Here is an 18,577-nt window from a genome sequence, read left to right on the forward strand (position 1 = left end):
CAATATTTTAGTGCATGTTTTTCTAGAACATCAGGCCAGATGTAAAAATTAAAAAGATCCACAAATAAGCTGTCAATAAGACATTTCTTTTGATTTCTTTCATTCAATTTCCATACCTCAACATGTAAAGAAAAATAAACCAAACACCAACAAAATGCAAAATTGAAATAAAAAATTAAACTAAGTATTTGAAGATAGATCATATAAAGCAACGGATAATATTTATAACATTTTGTAATTTTACAATAGCGTTAGACCGCGTACTCTTAGAATATGTCGCAAATTGTGGAAGCTGAACAATCGTCTCTGTCGTGGAACATCCTCGGCGATAGTTTTCCGAAACAGTATGAAAATAATGAGGTAGGTACCTGTGGTAAGATTTGTTATTGACTAGCTCCTTCCGCGCGGTTCCATCCACTCTGCTCGGCTCCTTTTGGGTACGAACAAACGTATGCACACATTTACAAAGACAGGTAAAGTCTATACCTACAGTAGAGTGCTGGAATCGTATCTGCGACACGTTGCACAGCAGGAGGAGTTTTTGTTTAGTACCTAAGTAACTTTTTGCTATTAATTTGTCTTCAGGAAATTGGTATGAAACCTAAAGAAGAAAGCGTGAGTAAGATTAAACTGAAACTACAAGATATACAAGATGCACACAATCGAATCAAAAACGATGTTGTCTTCACACCAGTCGTTGTGAGTTTTCTATTTTTTAGATACTAATTGAAGAACTGGATGAGTTTTAGTATTGGGTAGATACCTAATTTAACACGATACCTATAATAAATACATTACTATGGGTAATCACCTATATTTTTGAAGTTAAATTATAATTGAACTTAAGTAACTTAACTAATAAAAACTAAAATATTTTTAGGAAGCAAAATACATAGGAAAGAACTTTTGCAACGTTTTCCTAAAGTGTGAAAATTTGCAAAACACAGGAAGGTATGTGAAATGTAAAATATCACAATAAATTAATGTTTTTGATATTTATCCTGGCCTTAATGATTTTTTACGTTTGTAGTTTCAAAGCGCGTGGAGCCTGTAACATTCTGTCCAGCATGTCACCTTCAGACAAGAGCAAAGGTTGCACCGTGTCAGGAGGCCGGAACTATCTTTCTGCCATGACATTCTATGGGTTCAAGCAGTCGGTTCCCATCAATGTGATTGTCCCGAAAGACTGTCCTCTGGCCGACAAACATCGGTACAAGGAGAACTTTGCGATCGTGAAGGTGCACGGCAACGACCTCAACGACGCCAGCCTGCACGCACTCACTTATTGTGATGAAATCGGTTCTAATTATATACACGGGTAAACTATTTTTTCATGCACTTTGACAACTTAAACCCGTATCGTACGGATTACACGCATCGCACGCAACGGATTTTAGTTTGTAGGTATAGTATAGAAATTCATACAACTGCGTCCTCTAATCCGCATCCTACGGATCGCATCATCGGCATTGCCTACATGCGAACTAATGACGTCATACGGAATCTGATTCCAGTTCTAAAAGTCGAGTTATCCTATTCTCTAGACATTAATACATGACAGGTCAATTTCCACTTCCCTCGGTATATGACAGGTCAGACCGATTGGACCTAATTGCGGGCTACGGCACCCTGGGTCTGGAGCTGCTGACACAGATGGACAAGATGGACGCCATCCTGTGTCCAGTCGGCAGCGGCGGGCTTGTCGCGAGTCTCGTGCTGGCCGTCAAGAGCCTCAAACCCAACTGTCTTATATACGTATGATGTTTTAATTTCATTCTTTGTTCTTTATCAGGTCTCTTATTCTCAGAAGGATAACGTATTAATAGGAGCATTAGTTTTTTCAATTATTTTAGTCTTAAATAGTCTAGTTGGTACTCTAGTCCCTTGTAATGAGAATGAATTTCTTTGCCATACGCCACGCAGTATTACCGACATTTTTTTTTTATTCTAGAAAAAAACCGAAAGGTTTTATAAGGTATTAGGTTTTACAAGGTTTTATCTAATTATTTATACTACAGGAAGTTAGGTAATAACCTCTTTTGCCATTTAATTAACAACAGGACGTACAGACCTATATAGACAGGTCTATAACTTAAACCTTTTGTTAGGGCGTGGAATGTTCAGCGGCTCCCACCATGACGAAGGCTCTCCAAGAGAAGAAGCCAGTCATGATCCCGCAGAACCCGACCATCGCCGACAGTCTGTGCAGTATCATCGCCAGCAACAACGCCTTCAACATCATCAGAGGATATCTGGATAGAATGGTTTATACTTACCTACTTACGTTTTATAATTTATAGCCTTCTTTCCTAAGGACTCTTCTTTACGGGTTTACCAGGGCTCCGGCTCGAAAAGCAGGAGAAGTAACGGGGTGGTTTTTAGTCAGTAAGAGTCTGACACTCCCTCTCGCCTCGCCCAAGGCGGGAGAAGTCATCGGATGATTTTGCCACCTCAAAAAAAAAGGACTCTTGTCAAAATGGTTAGGTATAGCAATATAAAATTTTGAAATTAATTTGAAAAGATACCCGTCATCAGCTGCCGATAATATTTCTCCAGCTTTGCATTAGTTTTCAATGTCATCTAAGTAAATAATTGTAAACAAATATTTTGTAGATAACAGTGGATGAAGTGTGGATTTCGCGCGCGATGATCAATATCCTGGAGCGAGAAAAGATGGTGGTAGAGGGGGCGGCTGCGTGCCCCGTGGCTGCCATAATAGCTGGGAAAGTTCCAGAGCTGCGTGGTAAAAAGTAAGCATCCATATTATGTCGTCATATATTTACCTAATAGGTATTATGGAAACTTCAGCATTCCTGTGGTACTCTCTGTGTAACAGATTTTGATGCTATTAGACCCGATGTGAAAACGGTAGCCTTTTATAGGCAAGGCATATTTATTAATTTTGTTTATAATAAAACGTTGCCCCGTACTAGGATCGTGGGTGCGTTTACAAACATACAAGTTCACATACACAAATTGACACTAAGACTCGAAACAACAATTAGCGGATCACACAAAGTGTTGTTCCGTGCGGGAATCGAACCCGCGACATGTTGCACGGCAGCCAGTTGTCCAGCTACCGTGCCAACCGTGCGGTTTTAATATAAGAAGCTTTATAACTAACTACACACGAAATCTCATATCATTGAGTTCAATACTTCCATACTTAAAATCCTTGGAAATCGTCACAGTTCCTGCATTTGTTTCAGTGTTGTATGCATTGTGTCTGGTGGCAATATCAACAGCAGCCGCATATCGCGGGTCATTGACCGCGGCATGGCGGCCGAGGGTCGTCTCGTCAAGTTCAGCGTGGCCCTGCTGGACGTGCCAGGCGCCATGGCCAGGCTACTGACCAAAGTCACCGACAACGGGGCTGATGTCAAGAGTTTTGTGCCTGAACGCGCTTGGATGAGACGAGACATATTTACTGTTTCTGTACGTATTTTCTTACTACCATTATACCTACTCAGTACTAACTTATCCATGACATCATCACCCCATGACAACCGTAGACTATGGGCCTCCTCTACATAAGGGTCAAAGGAACAGGTTTATCATAGAATACTACAAGTAGGTAGGTACTACAACCATTTATAGGTTATCCCTTATTCAACTGTTACTATACCCGTTTGCAGAGTAAAGGCGATGACAAATGTATTCTACTCGGCCATTATCACACCTACCGTCCATGATACGAATGATACTAATAAGTAGCAATGTTATTTCTATGACAAGTGTACCTTTGTGCAGGTGAACATGTTGATAGAAACGAGTGACATGCACCACGCCAAGGACTTGGAGAAGAAGCTTTTGAAGGACTATCCCAACGCACACTTCATTATGGTCTAGTTTAACCGTTTAGTAATGTTTATATCCGCGTCTGTAAGTGTACAAATATTGCAACATATCGCCACAATAATGCTAAATTCTGATAAATTTAATTATATGATTGAATCTTCAAATTGGAATTGTTTTATTTCACCTATTTAAGTACCTATGTACCTAGTAGGTATACATATAGTAACCTAACCAAATAAGGCCTATGCCCCAATAAAGCCTATTTTGAAAATTTCCCTCTTCCTGATGTCAAATGGTCGCCAAAGTTTGTAGAAGTGTGCATGCACATTACTTAACTAATTTGAGCACAGCAAGCAACCCGTGCCGCGATTATGTTGGAACCTACAGACGAAAACAATCACGACGTGGAGCGCACTTTAGTTTTTATAAAATTCGAGTAGCGTAAACTGTTAGTATTTTTATATTTATCAGTATACGACGTGCCGTGTTTTGTCTGTATGACAATTATACATTTAGCCATCTCCTCACATAAGTGAAATAGCTATAATATCGGTGTATTTCATATAATCGTTGTTTTGTTTACCTATGTGCCATGCCCTAATAAAGCCTACAAAAAAAACGTGTAGGCCTTATTATGGCATAGTTGTTTTTCAGTAATTTCATAAAAAACGGATCACCAGCTTCTGTCAAAAAGAAAGCCAATGGATTTTGCAAAAGATGGAAAACGCTGTTAAAATGGTAGAAAGGGGTAAACGGGGTGAATAGATACAGAAAAGGGGTGAATGGATATCGGGAAATTCTTCATAGTATCTATTCACCCTTCGAATTGTATGCACCCTGTTTTACCCGGTAGGCTGCTGCAGCCAGATATAACTTCCAAAGAAGTACGCACCATATAAAGAGTGGTTCGACTACACGAGCGGTCGCTAAATTGGCTACAGAACAAGAAGTTATTCTCATTCGTTTGACTGATGCTGGGGTACCGATGACTTCAAAGATGTTACTTGGGTATTACATGATGAGAAATTCGTTTAGCCTGATGTATAATGACCAAAATTAATTAATAAGGTCTCATTACATTTATTATAAGCATTGACAAAGTTTTGTTATAATTAAGAAGTTGAATACTTACTAGTTTTAATTGAGGCCTTATTAAGACATAGGGTTCCCAATAAGGCCAAAGTGACACTTTAGTTATTTGTGTTTACAAAATTGTAATTTTTGTTTCTAAAGCCATTTTGATTCCATTATTACAAAGTTTAATAAATAAATATAAGATTTGGAAATTATCAGCCCATTGTCATTTTAAACCTACGAGCTAGGCGGTAATAAAAATAAGGTAGGCCTTATTTGGTTAGGTTACCTTATTTGCTAATCTCTCATCCATGAAGCATAGGTAAACAAAGAAATGCTTCATGCTCTCGCCAATGCAACGAAAATACTAACTCAATAATGACATAAGTAATACATATCTAGTTTTCCGATGATTCAAGATACCTATTTCACACATTTCAGCATCGACTAATAGAGTTTCTTAAGAATGGTGTTTCAGTAGGCACCTACTGAACTTTCGGATTTTGAGAACACCGTACGTTTTCAGGGAACTCAGAGCTCGCCACTCGTACACAAAGTTATTCTCGTCTACTTCCCCTTTTCCTCCTCAACATCCTATTAGTAGCCACTGCTGACTAAAGCCTCTTCTCATAAGGAGAAGGTCTACTGATACCATAAAACTAAATCATATCCTCTTTCAGTAATTTTGACACATTATTTTTTATGGTCAAACAGTAATGTCAAACTATTTAACTGAAAACATGAGCAAATAATAAATTAATAATTTTCAGCAAATAAAATCTAAATTCTGGTATACATTTGGCAGGAGACGATAGCAAAAATGGTAAAATGAAATCAATTGTGAAACAACATGAGTGTAGATAGCGAACATGGTATTTTATATTGTGGCTAGTTTCAGAATGATTTTCGAGGTTCCGAAGAGCCACCACATGTTTTATCATTCAATGAAATCAAAAAGGCTGCGGATAGAATCGAAGGCGGTATCATACATACACCCCTCTGTGTTAGTACCTATCTATCTGACTTTTGTGAATCTTGAAGCATTATATTTTAGACTAATAAATAATTAATTCAAACGTTTTAGGAAGCAAAAATCAGTAAATATATGGACTACAATATCTATTTAAAATGCGAAAATTTACAATACACGGGCAGGTTAGAAAGAAAGAGTAGCATAGTTTAAAGTGACCAGCCTACACTCGTGACTAGAACTAGAACGTACCACGTAGCATCTAGCACGTAGCCAAGACATAGCTAGCGCCTAGTGCCAAATGAACATTTTGCAAGCATGTAGCTATCCCGTTTCAAGTAACCATCACACAGCCAGCTTTAGCACGTGGCAAAAAGTTACCAATACGTAAATAGCATGTAACCAGCTGGTAACCACCAGACCATAACGGCACGTAGCACGTAGCAACCATAAAGCCAGCACGTAGCACGCAGCAACCATAAAGCCAGCACGTAGCAACCATAAAGCCAACACGTAGCACGTAGCAACCGTAAAGCCAGCACGTAGCAACCATAAAGCCAGCACGTAGCAACCATAAAGACAGCACGTAGCACGTAGCAACCATAAAGCCAGCACGTAGCACGTAGCAACCATAAAGCCAGCACGTAGCACGCAGCAACCATAAAGCCAGCACGTAGCACGTAGCTAGAGCATGTAATAGAAAGCAAATCAATTGAACGTCCTTTTACTTCACTTAAGTATTTTTTTTTTATTCTTATAATAATATTTTTATTCAATCCAGTTGCGCCGAGCGTGGTATTCGTAACGCTCTGTTAGCGTACAGCGGAGACCTTGGAGAGCGCGGAGTTATAGTGCCATCTCTTGGGAACATGGCGTTAGGTACAGCATACCACGGCGGAACACTAGGAATTCCGGTACGTACCTATAGATACTTAAAAATATCGTGGTGGGCTAGAGGTTACGGTCAATTTAAGATTATTTACTGAAATACGGTGAAGGAAAACATCGTAAGGAACTCTGAACTTTGGTCTCTTGTCATAAAATTAAAAATTAGGTATAACTCAGTAAGTTTCAAATTGCTGATCCGCGAATTGGGCAAGCGTGGTGATTTAAAAAAAATGCTGTTTAAACCCAAGCAGCAAAATAGTCGAATAAGAATTTGTTTACTCGGCCTTTAATCGTATAAGAGTCGAGTAACCATTCTTAAAACACTCATTTATCGTATAGTAGCGGTTATCTCGACTATTTAGCAATATTTGCTAATAAGTGCTTTATGGACGTCGAATAAACGTTTACAGCACTATGTTTTAGCACCTTTACTCCACCTTTTAGCAGATGCTGAATTAAAGTGGCTAAAATACTCGTTACTCGATCGTTTGTTCTATAACAGTCGTATGATAGCTGTAGAATAGCTGATTCGCTGAATTGGGTGCTTTTATACAGCCGTTACTCAACTCTGTTTTATGTTTCTATAAAAGCTCTATAAACGCAATCAAATTGCTTATGACAACGCTGCTACTGTTACTGCACGCTTATAGATTAACTCGTATAATAGAATTAAAAACCCTAAATCCTGTTATCATGGTGACACCTTGTGCTATAAATGTGGTGACCAGCACTCTTACTCGACTTTTAATGGAATAAGTTCGCTGTAATTACAACTGGATTATCAATATGGACATAGCATTAAATATAATTATTTAAAATATATTTAATTTAATAAATTAGCCGTCCAAATTTAAGAAAATAGGCAGCGCATGAATGTTTTATGTAAAAATGCCTATGGGTTTAACAATAAAGCTTTTTTAGTATGATGTTTTGGAGTAGCTACACGAACAGTAAAAATAAACACAATGACTGCTCAAAAACTTAATATAAAAGTAATATATATTCCTTTTTCACTTACCTTTGTAATGTAGTTTACAAATAAACACACAAGCACTTCGCACACGTTGAGTTGAAATTTTTTATTAAATTAGTGGTGTAAGAGCCTCCGTAAGATCGTTTACAACACTTATTAGTTGAGTAAAAGCATTCTATCTGCTGTTATAGAAATAAAATATCGAATAAAAGCAATTCGGCTGCTATTATAGCACAATTTATCTGTATAATAGCAAATAGATTGCGTTTATTGAACTAAATATCCTATATACGCATTTTGGTTGCTCTTAAAACACTCACTAGTGTTTTCTACCACTTTTACTCAAATCTTACAGCATGTTTTAGCTGCTTACTCAGCGCTTATTCCAATTTAATAGGACTTTAGTCTGAATAATTTGCGCCTTTTTCGCGACGAGTAAACGTTTACAGGGCTTTTACTCGACTGTTTTCAGAACTTTTATAGAACTTAAAACGAAAACAGAACGTGCTCTCCACCATTATAGCACGTCCATTTGCTGCTAGGGAAGCTCATCTCTTCTCCATTCCTTGTGAGAAGAGGCGTTTGCTCATCAGTAGGTACCTTTATACATGTATCATAGGTAGAAACTAATATAGTTTCGGCATTTCTTCTCAGAGTAGTCCGATAGGAAATGTCGGCCTCATCTAGTTATTTAAGAGATTGACTTGTAAAAGTGTCATTTTATAACCTATTTGCAAAATAGATATAAAAAAAGATGAAACTTATAAATAAATAGGAATTCGGAATTGTTGTGATAAAGTTGTAACAAAGTTAGGTAGGTACCACGAAGAGAATCACAGGAAGATGCATAATTATGCGTTATGTCCTAGAAGTCGGCCACTAATAAGAGATATCAGTGAGTTTAGGTAGAATAGAAGTAATAGGCCCCACTACTTAAATTAGTGATCGCTAGCAGCCACTGCACTGACAAAGTATTAACCTATCCAGATTTGTCTGTGCATTTGCAGGTAACAGTGGTGATGCCAGAGAGGACGCCCCCGGCCCACGCACAGCGCTGCTCAGAGCTGGGCGCTGATGTAGTGTTGTGCGGAGATAACCTCGACGACGCCATCGCTTACGCCAAGAAAGTCCACCGAGAGGGTCATCACACAATACTTGAGTATAAAAATTGTACCCTGTCCTATACCAAAGTATTTATGATTAAACACAAAAAATATTGTTAATATGAGAATAAATTACTTCCAATATCAAAAAGTTGAGTAGTTGGCTTATAAAGCAAGGCGTGAGGTATGCCAAATGCCCTAACTTTATAGACCTCATCAGAGAAAGAGAGAGATAAGCTCCATCTTCATTCTCAAAATGCAGAATGTGACTGTATCATCTTTAGCATCATCATCCCAGCTGTAATAAAAATTTCCTAACCTGAAATGGCATGACAATGAACTTTCATCGGACCCATCACGAACTTGGTATGTAATTACAGCGCGGATGATCCCCACGTGATGGCAGGTCTGGGCACAGTGGGCGTGGAGATCATCACACAGCTGCCTGAAGCGGACGCTGTGATCGTACCAGTGGCGGGTGGAGCCCTACTCGCCAGCGTACTGATCGCCTGCAAGAAACTCAAGTGTTCCTGTCTAGTTTACGTAAGCTGTTACAATGTCTTTTTGTTCCCTGAAGGGATAGAGGCACAGTTTGAGACTGTTAGGCAGTTGTGTAACGAGGCAGACTGATATAAAATAGGCCACGGTAACCACTTACTATCAGGTGGGTCGTGTGCTTTCTTGCCGCCATTGAGGTATAAAAAAAAAAGTGTTTTTAAAGGAAGAACATGAAATAATTAGGCTTACTACTTAAATTACTTGTCTCAACTTAGCACGTTTCCATTTGTTATAAGGATCTGTTTCAGGGTGCGGAATGTTCGAAAGTACCGAAGATGATGAAGGCGCTGCAGGCAGGCCGACCCGTCCCCGTGACAGTGGTGCCGAACATGGCGGATGGGCTCAACACCTCCAGTGTTGGAACTAATGCATTCGCGACTATCAAGAACAGACTTGATAGAATGGTAATGTTAGTTTCACATAGTGTAATGACGGTAGACAGAGGTGTACAAATTACATGCAATAGTAAGTTTTCGCCCGTTATGATAATCCTACATTATAATAGATGGTGTGGCTTCGAGTTAGTGATACATGATACTTCTCCGTTGGTAATCGAAAAAGGCCGGATAGAGGTATGTTTGATCGAGTGGGCGCGAACACTACTGTCAACTGTTCAAGGAATGAAGTAGAGTTGTAACTGCCATGTTTTACCTCTCAAGTGCTATTCAAAATGTAGTTCTATTCTTCGTTGCAGTTGGTGGTAGACGAGTTGTACATATCCAGGGCATTGATATCAATGTTAGAGCGAGAGCGCCTCGTGGCGGATGGAGCCGGCGTGTGCGCAGTCGCCGCAGTCATGCAGGGTCTAGTACCCGAGCTACGAGGGAAGCGGTATGTGATTATAGTATCTTATTACAATGTATTTAAGTACAGTAGTTTACACAATATCCACTTGCTACTCAATTACAGTGAACGATTGCTTTATTTTGTACAGAGCGGTATGTGTAGTGAGCGGTGGTAACATTGACTGTGGTCGACTCGCTCGCACCATTCAACGTGGCCTTGGCTCCAGCGGGCGACTCATGAGGTTCGCGGTGCCAGTGCCCGACCACCGCGGCGGTTTGGAACAGCTCGCTAAGACCATAAACGATGAGAGTGCAGTGCTCAAGAGCTTGGTTACGGAACAAATGTGGGTCCACAGCGATGTTGGAACTACTTGGGTAGGTATTTAAAGTATTATATTTATGTTGTCTAGTGTGATTCATAGAAAAGTGAGGTATTTTCTACCTAAAAGTTGTTAAACTAGCTATGATTACCAAGTGCAATCAGCATGTGAATTTTGAGAAATGTCTATTTTGTAATTTTAGGCCAATGTGGTAGTCGAGACAGCAAACGAAGAACATGCGTGCAATTTCAAGGATCGACTGCGCGACCTATACCCCACCGCTAGATTCGCAGCCGTGGAAATCGACGACAAACATAAATTATCTGGGCGGTGAAACATTGTACTTTATTTATGTATGTTTATTTGCTTTGACAAAACTAAATATTATATGTTTGTGTGTAAATTAAGGTTATATATAAATTACAACACAAGAAGTTTTTTAGATTTTTTTTATTTTTTACTTATACATAAACTTATGCGACTGGGTCATCGCCCTTGGTGGCTCTAGTGTAGATCACCTGTCCGTGGTGTTGGACTACCTGTTTGATTAGACCTGAAACAATAGAATTTATAGTTTAATACATATTTCATTGTACTTGAGTGTATTATGATATAGCAGGGATGTTCAGACTCAATATATCAGTTTGTAACTGTCATGGTGGTATCCAGAGAAAATGATCATCATTATAATTAGCATTTATGTAGTACGATAAAATTGTACACACAATATCTATTGAATGATTTTTGTTATTTTCTACACATTCTGCAATAAAATGCCTTTAGTTTTGCAGGTATACTTGGTTGTATGTAGCAACTGTATACTGCCTAAGTAATCGGTAGTTGTCAGTAATAACATGTTGTATACTATTAGTGCATATACAGTTACTAATACTTTGAATACATAGATAAATTGCATGATTTAATTATTGTTGCTTATGTTATTATTTACAAAGAAACTAAATTTTATGAACCAAAAACAAAATATTAAATAAACAAGTCCAAACAATAACACACTTTATAAGTGTAATTTGCAAAAGGTTTTTTAAAATTAATGAATGAAATAAAGAACACGAGACCATACCTTTTTCTCTGAGCTCGATGAGGGCACGTCTCGCAAGAGAACCTCGGACCTTCAACCTTTCAGAGACAACAGCGGGTGTGATGAGCTTGTACTGGGGCACTTCCTTGTACAGCTTCTCATATGTGGGTTTGTCAAACAACACCTGGTTGTTCAACTTGTCACGAACTTTTCCTTTGGACCACTTCTGCAAAGGTACAACACAAAAATGTTAATAAACTTACAGTATGCCATTTCCTAATGATTCTATACTCCGTTAGGATACCAAGGTGCTGCCATCAGCCTCAATATATCAGTTTTTACTCTCACAGTTATCAAGTTTAAAATGTATAATCATCTGGCGAAACACCTTTTCATCACACACTCAGTACTTTATTACGAGTTGAAATTGTACAAAACTTTAGTTTATCTTTGAGAATCACACATTACGAGCTATTTGATTCTAATCTTCATGTCATTGATTTGTAACTGAGGATGCTCACTGTCACACGCACACATAACCTAACTTTTTTAATACCACGAATTGTTTACCTTCTTCTTGGCTTTACCGCCACCGGAACCTTCCTTCTTCTTCTGTGTTTTCTGGGGCTGCTTGGCCGAAGCCTTAGTGTCCTTCTTGGGCGGCTGAAATCACAATAACATTGTTGAAAACAAGCTAGGCCACGAGGTCGCATCATTGCAAACTCTCCAAGACAAATATTATACGCCACAAAACTAATTCTTCATATGTCACTTAATATTTAATCGTTTATCACATAAAAACAACTGGAATTAGTATGGAAATTATCACGATTTTATTAATTTTAAATGAAAATAGTGGGAGCAGCACATTCACTCACCATCTTGAATCCGGAAAGAAGGGTTATAGAATATTGTCTATGGATTGAACAGCGTTGACGTTTTGCTTTCGTTCGAAAACTCAATCTGCTATGCTTATTTTTTTGGTAGCAATACTGAATATCATAGAGGAAAAAGGAGAAATAAATTCTATAATTTTCTCCATCGCGTCAATTTTAAAGTTATATTTTTTATTTATTAAAACATTAATATAGTGAAAAATTCTCATTGATATTGTGCCCACCAAAACCTGGCACAAAAATATTTTTATTCATGAGCGTCAGGGTAAAACATTGTGTAGGTGTCGATTTGTCGACACCTACACAATGTTTTAAGGAGAAAATCGGAATAACGACCAAAAAAATTTTAAAATAAAATAAAATGTAGTATTTTAATTAAGTATTTATTATTAAATGTTCATCTTTTTAATAGATTTTATACCTCTTTACAATAAATGATATTTATTTTGCAAATAGGTTATAAAATAACACTTTTACACGTCAATCACTTAAATAACTAGATGAGGCCGGCATTTCCTATCGGCCACTGGCCATCAAAAAATACTCTGAGAAGTAATGCCGAAACTATAAAAAACAATATCGGCATATGCTGCTATTTTGAGTAAGGAAGTGCTTTTTTATATGTCTATTTAGTTCCTAGCTCATAATACGTATGTGTTTGAAATAGTAACAATGTTTATTTCTTCTCCTATTTAAAAGTTGGTGAAATAATAATAATAAAATTATAAATTTCCGTAGAGTAGGTATAAACGTAAGGGAATTAATAAAATAAATAAAAAGACAATTTCTAAAAGCTCCCATTTCATTTACCTCAGTCCATAGTAACAATAATAAAAAACAGAAATAATTTACATAAATAAAAATAAACATGTATAGTTAGGAAGAAATTCACTTATCAATAACAAAAAAAGATAGAAATAATTGCACCTTAGCTGTCAAAAATATTGCAGAATACATCTAATGATATTTGGTATGCTGTAATTTTGTTAAGACTAGATTCTTTCTACATTTGTGACTTTAGTGATTCGTAATATGCTAATTCTTCATCTGTGACTGATGATCGGAATGATTCTACTCCGTGCAACATTTCTGAAACTCCCAGGATAACGAAGTCGGTGCTTAGTTCGGATTCTTTTACGGCGCCTAAAAGAAAAACATCATTATTATACAGAAATTACAGTAAACTTTGCTTCAAATTGTAATTTATTTTTCACATTGTTTGGCAGTATTTTTAAACAGTTGTGTTATAGTGGTAGTATTGCCATATTAAAAAATGAGTTAATTGGTTAATTAGAACTCTATAATTCTAAGTAATTTTTCGTAGTATTGCCATATTAAAAAAAGAATTAATTTACCAGCATGCAGTTTGGCGACAACGGCGCGTACAGCCGCAGATCTGGCCGTAGATACTACTTGTAACAGATCGGCGCCTGTGCAACTGTCCGGTAACGCGGCTGCCACAGACTCCAAATTCACCTCATCACGTAATTTATAACTGAAAAAGTTGTATTATTTTAATTTCTAGAAAAAAAAAGCATCACAGTAAAATACTGACTGGTTCAATTTGTTCAACAGTATAAATAGTAATAAAAGTTATAAATATACATTTTTAAAACACCCCACCTCAAACTAAATACCCAGTAACTTACAAGTTAAAACGTCTAAATAATAATACATACTTTCTACAAAGTGCTTTGAGTACACATGTTTTCTCATGTAGGCCGCGGTAAGGTCCGACGTAGATCAGCTTGTCGAGGCGACCAGGGCGCAGCAATGATTGTTCCAACAAGTCGGGGCGATTAGTCGCACCCATTATGAACACGAAACTCGATGTGTCTGCGTCTGAAATGATCAAAGCAAGGATAAGATAGGAAGTGTAATTTTCGCATCAAACGTAACTCATGTACCTATAAATTATGAAATTCGATCTTACGACTTATGGAATAAAGAGACAATATAGAAACTTTCTTGCACTTGTATGGTGGGACTAGGCCACCAGTTTTCTCACTCAGTTTTTGTGCAAAAGGCCCTGGGATCTGCTATGAATCGCTCGAAGCTCGATTTTTTTCATACTAAGTACACAGAAGTGAAGTATACCTAACCAAGTGACTAAATACCTTCTCCACTGCTAACGCCATCTAGTTCAGCCAGCAGTTGACTGACAACGCGGTCGCTGGCGCCCCCGGAGTCGCCGGCCGCTCCCCGCCGCGGCGCCAGTGCGTCCAGCTCGTCAAGAAATACTATACACGGTGACGATGCACGCGCCGCTTCGAATACTGAAATATTAAGAAACAGTTTACAATCTTTTATAAAGCGACAAACAGGCATGTTTTCACAGTCATTTTATGAGAAATAAAGATCTTTCAAACTTCAAAAAGATACGGAAGTGTTACTAGTGTATATTATCATTATTGTATCAACATTTTTGTAATGCGGTTAGATTGTATTTAAGGTTAATAATATACAAACCTTTCCTAACATTTTCCTCAGACTGTCCAATGTACATGTTGAGCAGTTCTGGCCCCTTGACGCTCATGAAGCTGACATTTAGTTCTGTGCTCACTGCTTTAGCTACCAGGGTCTTACCGCAGCCTGGGGGCCCGTACAACAGTATACCTGTAACGTAGTCAATATGGTTACATTAATGTAAAATAAAAATAAAAAATAAAAATAAATGTTGACTGATGTATAGGACATAAGAGGAAGGGTTTTAATTCAAATTGAATGGAACCAGTGGTCGGGTTGTCATTAATTTTACTAGTATCTAAAGTGATCTTGTTACTCACCTGACCTCTTCAAACTGTTATTTTTAAATAGATGTGGATATTTAATAGGAAATTCTATAGTTTTTAAAAGTTCTTTCTTCAAGTTCTCGAGCCCGCCAATATCTTCCCAGTACACTTTCGGGATTTTGGGCGCGTCCAAATGTTGACTTTGTAGACTCCGTATGGACTCTGCGTAGTGTAGAACAAACATAAATTAGTTTTAATATAATTTGACATTTTAATTTTCGTCAATCAGTTAGCCATGCTTTGTCATGTGCCGCATTTGCTCTCCTAGCAGCTTATGATTATGAGCCCCGGTGTAGCTTGAAATTGGTCGAGCATCCTCGAACCAGGTTACGTCAGTAAGATTCGTTACAAGTGTTCAGTAATCACAATTTGACATCAAACGGTCATAACTGACAGTTTAAACTTACCCAATGCTGAATTAAAATCCTCCTCATGTACTAAATGCAAATCAGGTTCCGGCGGCAACTGATTGTAGCTATTATGTTGTTTCAAATAAGACTCCCGTATTGCAAAGTGAAGTAGAGTATCCAAATCCCCGTATAGGAAGGTCTCAGTTTTCGCCGCTACCCTTTGCAAGACATCCCTTGCAGATTTACTTAGGCTGACTATTTCTTTGTCAGTGGTTATTTGGTCTGGTGATATCTGTTCTTCTCCATCTATGTTTAGCTGCATCACAGTGGCAAACCACTCGAGCATTTCATATCTTTGCTGCACATTAAGTCTAGGAATATGAAATTTGTCTAGGAACATTCGTAGTACATTTGGCTTTAGGTCCTGTCTCTCTGTGACCGCAATGAATATGATTGGGTGCTTTGTGTAGTTCTGATATAGGTCTGTGATTGTGTTCACGAAATATTCTAAAATTCTGCAGTCTTCATTGTTTTCTGGGTCTACAGCAAATACCTAAAAAAGTAAGTTTTGATTTAATCACTGACTGAGTATGCTACAAATAATTACCTACCAAGTTTTATTCTCTTAAAATAGTAAATACAAAATGATATATTTAGTAACTTTTGTTTGGAGTGTTGTATAGTTATTTTCGTCGTAACCTTGTCGGACTGTGGGCACTCATTGTCGCCGACAAAATTGGCGACGTAGTTAAAGAAGACCAAAATAAAGGGACAAGGTTTTATGAATGTAGATAAAACAAAATAACATAAATAATCATTAAGGCATCACATATTATTGTCAGGATAGTATTCTGCCATACCTCAAAGTTATCCAGCACCACAATAACAGGAGCCGCAGCTTTCGCCTTCTGAACTGTAGAATTGATTTTGCTCTCCGTTTGTTTAGCAGTGGAACTCTGAAGGGCATTGCAGTCTACTGGCAGAGCATTCATGCCTGGAAACAAAACATGGAATAAGCAAAAAGTTTGCAAATATTATATTTTTTATTTTTACCAAAAGTTTGTGAAGGGAAAATACTTGTGTACATTCTTTATTAGTTAGAAACTCACCATTGTATTTGGCTAATATCTTGATGAGGAGATGTCTACCAGATCCAGTAGACCCAGTCAGGAGGAGCATGGGAATGATAGGGGTTGACATTGATGATAAGAGGTCATCTGAAAAGATAAAGTATTATTTAGTTATAAATAGATAACTGGATTTAATGACCAAATAAAATAGAGATCTTACTCATTTCTCCACTTAAAAATGGGTGGATTGTCTCTTGCATCTGTTCAAACTTATGTCTCATCCCCGTTGGGCACAGATGTAGAATATTTTTCTGATTCTTATCTTGCTGTGGTTTGAAGTATTCATCCTTTGGCTTAAGACTGTGCACATTTTCTCCTAGAGTAAGCTGAGTTACACCTTTGACTATGAAGTATGCTTGAACTATTTTGTCCTTATACTCATTGCTTGTATTGGAAAGATCACTACATAGCTTTTTACATTTAAAATAAAGCTTTCCTGTGGATTGCACTAAGTCTAAGTACTTATAATGATATTTTGCAGTCATATCAGGTGTGAGTTCTATGCTAAATATATCATTAGTGCTGACTAACTTTGGTGTTTCAAAATAGTTACTTAAAACCTCTTTGATGAAGTCATTGGCTAGGTCATAGTCATTCACTATGAGGCTCACTTCAGCAGCTGCTGCTATTTTGGGTGAGGTGTCCAAGCTGGGCAGTGGGTGGAATGTCACACTGATATCTCTGCACATGTTTATACCAAAACATGAAGTTATGTTATAGAACTCATTTTCATTAGTAAATGCTATGTTCTCTGAGATATGTTTAGACCCAACTATTGGTACTATTCTCACATTGTCTACACTGTTCTGTGCTGCATCTGTCCACAGCTTCTTGTGTATCTCTGATGTCATGAAGTGAAGACTCAGTTGTATTGCTTTATTGTCACTTTGTTTTTCTCTGTGTTTTCTTTTCTCATCTGGAGTTAACTTTAATGCAACCCAAAGTACTCCATTGTCCAAGTAGAATAAATTCTCACTGCCCAGTTGTATGAACTGTTCTTTGGAAACAATTATGCATTTATTTAACAGGACTGGTAAGTTTTCTTCAAGTTTTTCTTTTATAAGTGATTTTATGATGTGTAATGGAATAGTTTTTACTTCAAAGACATCCATATTTTGTCGATTGGAACTCCTCCTTTGGCACCAAATTCTATATTTTATTGAGAGAAAAACGAGGAAGTAGTAGCAGTTGTACTTTGGATATACAACTTTTAAACAAAATTTCAACACCCATAGCTTACGCGAAATTTGTTCATTCATAGTAACTTGAATTCACTAATTAAAAACTATTTTAGATATAAAAAAATTAGAGGAACTAAAATAATTAAATAAAAAATACCGAAAATCGTATTTTAATTTATTTCTCACACATTTTTTATTGAATCAATGATAAACTCCAATATGATAACAATGTTTAGCAATGTCACATTGGACTTTTGACTTTGACATTACTAGTACTTATATGACAGCTGCCACTTGTTTTGTTATTTGTCATAGATATTATTTTAAATCTAGAGTTGAATGTAGACTATGAATTTGAATTATTTTTTCTGTATTGAGAAATGTGTTGCAACCTACATTGGAGGCGCAGTATTCAATTAACAATAAATAATATCGAAAAGTTTGACGCCAAATATTAGCAGGCATTAAAGCCCCGGCCCCATTTGTCTGTTACGTAGTCGTGGCAGTGGCGTAGCGTGAGTGTCGGCCGCCCGGGGCGGAAGACAATTTTGCCGCCCCCTTATTTAGGTATTTTAATTTAATGTATACTACACATTACATACATTCATAATACAGAACTTTTCAGCGAGAACAGTCATGAATCAGAGCACTCCCTGTGGTATAGGCGATATAATGTACAACGAAGCTACATCTCTACGCATTGCCAAAGTGTCAAGTCGG

General features: G+C 37.5%; 3 protein-coding genes across 3 annotated transcripts; 1 reads left to right on the plus strand and 2 right to left on the minus strand.

The window, feature by feature from the left end:
- The first annotated feature begins 78 nt into the window (after nt 1-78).
- On the plus strand, nt 79-10,913 carry LOC118275920 (uncharacterized). Its single transcript, XM_035594046.2, has 17 exons — nt 79-360; nt 586-699; nt 881-951; nt 1,031-1,318; nt 1,593-1,755; nt 2,109-2,264; nt 2,614-2,750; nt 3,210-3,435; nt 5,771-5,875; nt 5,957-6,027; nt 6,624-6,756; nt 8,711-8,862; nt 9,187-9,349; nt 9,613-9,768; nt 10,059-10,195; nt 10,299-10,524; nt 10,672-10,913. The coding sequence occupies exons 1-17, from the start codon at nt 274-276 to the stop codon at nt 10,801-10,803; spliced, it is 2,517 nt and encodes an 838-aa protein (XP_035449939.1). The 5' UTR covers nt 79-273; the 3' UTR covers nt 10,804-10,913.
- LOC118275919 (40S ribosomal protein S25-like) lies at nt 10,905-12,488 on the minus strand. The gene is made up of 4 exons (XM_035594045.2): nt 12,387-12,488; nt 12,079-12,171; nt 11,551-11,734; nt 10,905-11,022 (listed from the first exon to the last, which is right to left on the minus strand). Exons 1-4 carry the CDS (start codon nt 12,387-12,389, stop codon nt 10,943-10,945), a joined length of 360 nt encoding a protein of 119 aa, XP_035449938.1. The 5' UTR covers nt 12,390-12,488; the 3' UTR covers nt 10,905-10,942.
- Nucleotides 12,489-13,188: 700 nt separating this feature from the next.
- On the minus strand, nt 13,189-18,108 carry LOC118275638 (peroxisome assembly factor 2). Its single transcript, XM_035593671.2, has 10 exons — nt 16,837-18,108; nt 16,656-16,763; nt 16,407-16,540; nt 15,604-16,099; nt 15,191-15,358; nt 14,874-15,020; nt 14,522-14,680; nt 14,084-14,246; nt 13,760-13,899; nt 13,189-13,547 (listed from the first exon to the last, which is right to left on the minus strand). Exons 1-10 carry the CDS (start codon nt 17,933-17,935, stop codon nt 13,408-13,410), a joined length of 2,754 nt encoding a protein of 917 aa, XP_035449564.2. The 5' UTR covers nt 17,936-18,108; the 3' UTR covers nt 13,189-13,407.
- Between the last annotated feature and the right edge of the window lie 469 nt (nt 18,109-18,577).

The sequence above is a fragment of the Spodoptera frugiperda genome, chromosome 8 (genome assembly GCF_023101765.2).
Source record: "Spodoptera frugiperda isolate SF20-4 chromosome 8, AGI-APGP_CSIRO_Sfru_2.0, whole genome shotgun sequence".
NCBI lineage: Eukaryota > Metazoa > Arthropoda > Insecta > Lepidoptera > Noctuidae > Spodoptera > Spodoptera frugiperda.

What these genes read in the sequence shown, in the direction of transcription:
- LOC118275638 (XM_035593671.2), bottom strand. Translation starts at nt 17,935, where the DNA reads ATGAATGAACAAATTTCGCGTAAGCTATGGGTGTTGAAATTTTGTTTA. An exon ending in ATTTTTAAGTGGAGAAATGA is followed by an intron (nt 16,764 to 16,836) that starts GTAAGATCTCTA and finishes TTATCTTTTCAG; the next exon opens with ATGACCTCTTATCATCAATG. An exon ending in TGTCGCCAAACTGCATGCTG is followed by an intron (nt 13,548 to 13,759) that starts GTAAATTAATTC and finishes TTTTTCTTTTAG; the next exon opens with GCGCCGTAAAAGAATCCGAA.
- LOC118275919 (XM_035594045.2), bottom strand. An exon ending in GCGGTAAAGCCAAGAAGAAG is followed by an intron (nt 11,735 to 12,078) that starts GTAAACAATTCG and finishes GTACCTTTGCAG; the next exon opens with AAGTGGTCCAAAGGAAAAGT. An exon ending in CATCGAGCTCAGAGAAAAAG is followed by an intron (nt 11,023 to 11,550) that starts GTATGGTCTCGT and finishes CTATTGTTTCAG; the next exon opens with GTCTAATCAAACAGGTAGTC.
- LOC118275920 (XM_035594046.2), top strand. Translation starts at nt 274, where the DNA reads ATGTCGCAAATTGTGGAAGCTGAACAATCGTCTCTGTCGTGGAACATC. An exon ending in CCAGAGCTGCGTGGTAAAAA is followed by an intron (nt 2,751 to 3,209) that starts GTAAGCATCCAT and finishes CATTTGTTTCAG; the next exon opens with TGTTGTATGCATTGTGTCTG. An exon ending in AATTTACAATACACGGGCAG is followed by an intron (nt 6,028 to 6,623) that starts GTTAGAAAGAAA and finishes TATTCAATCCAG; the next exon opens with TTGCGCCGAGCGTGGTATTC.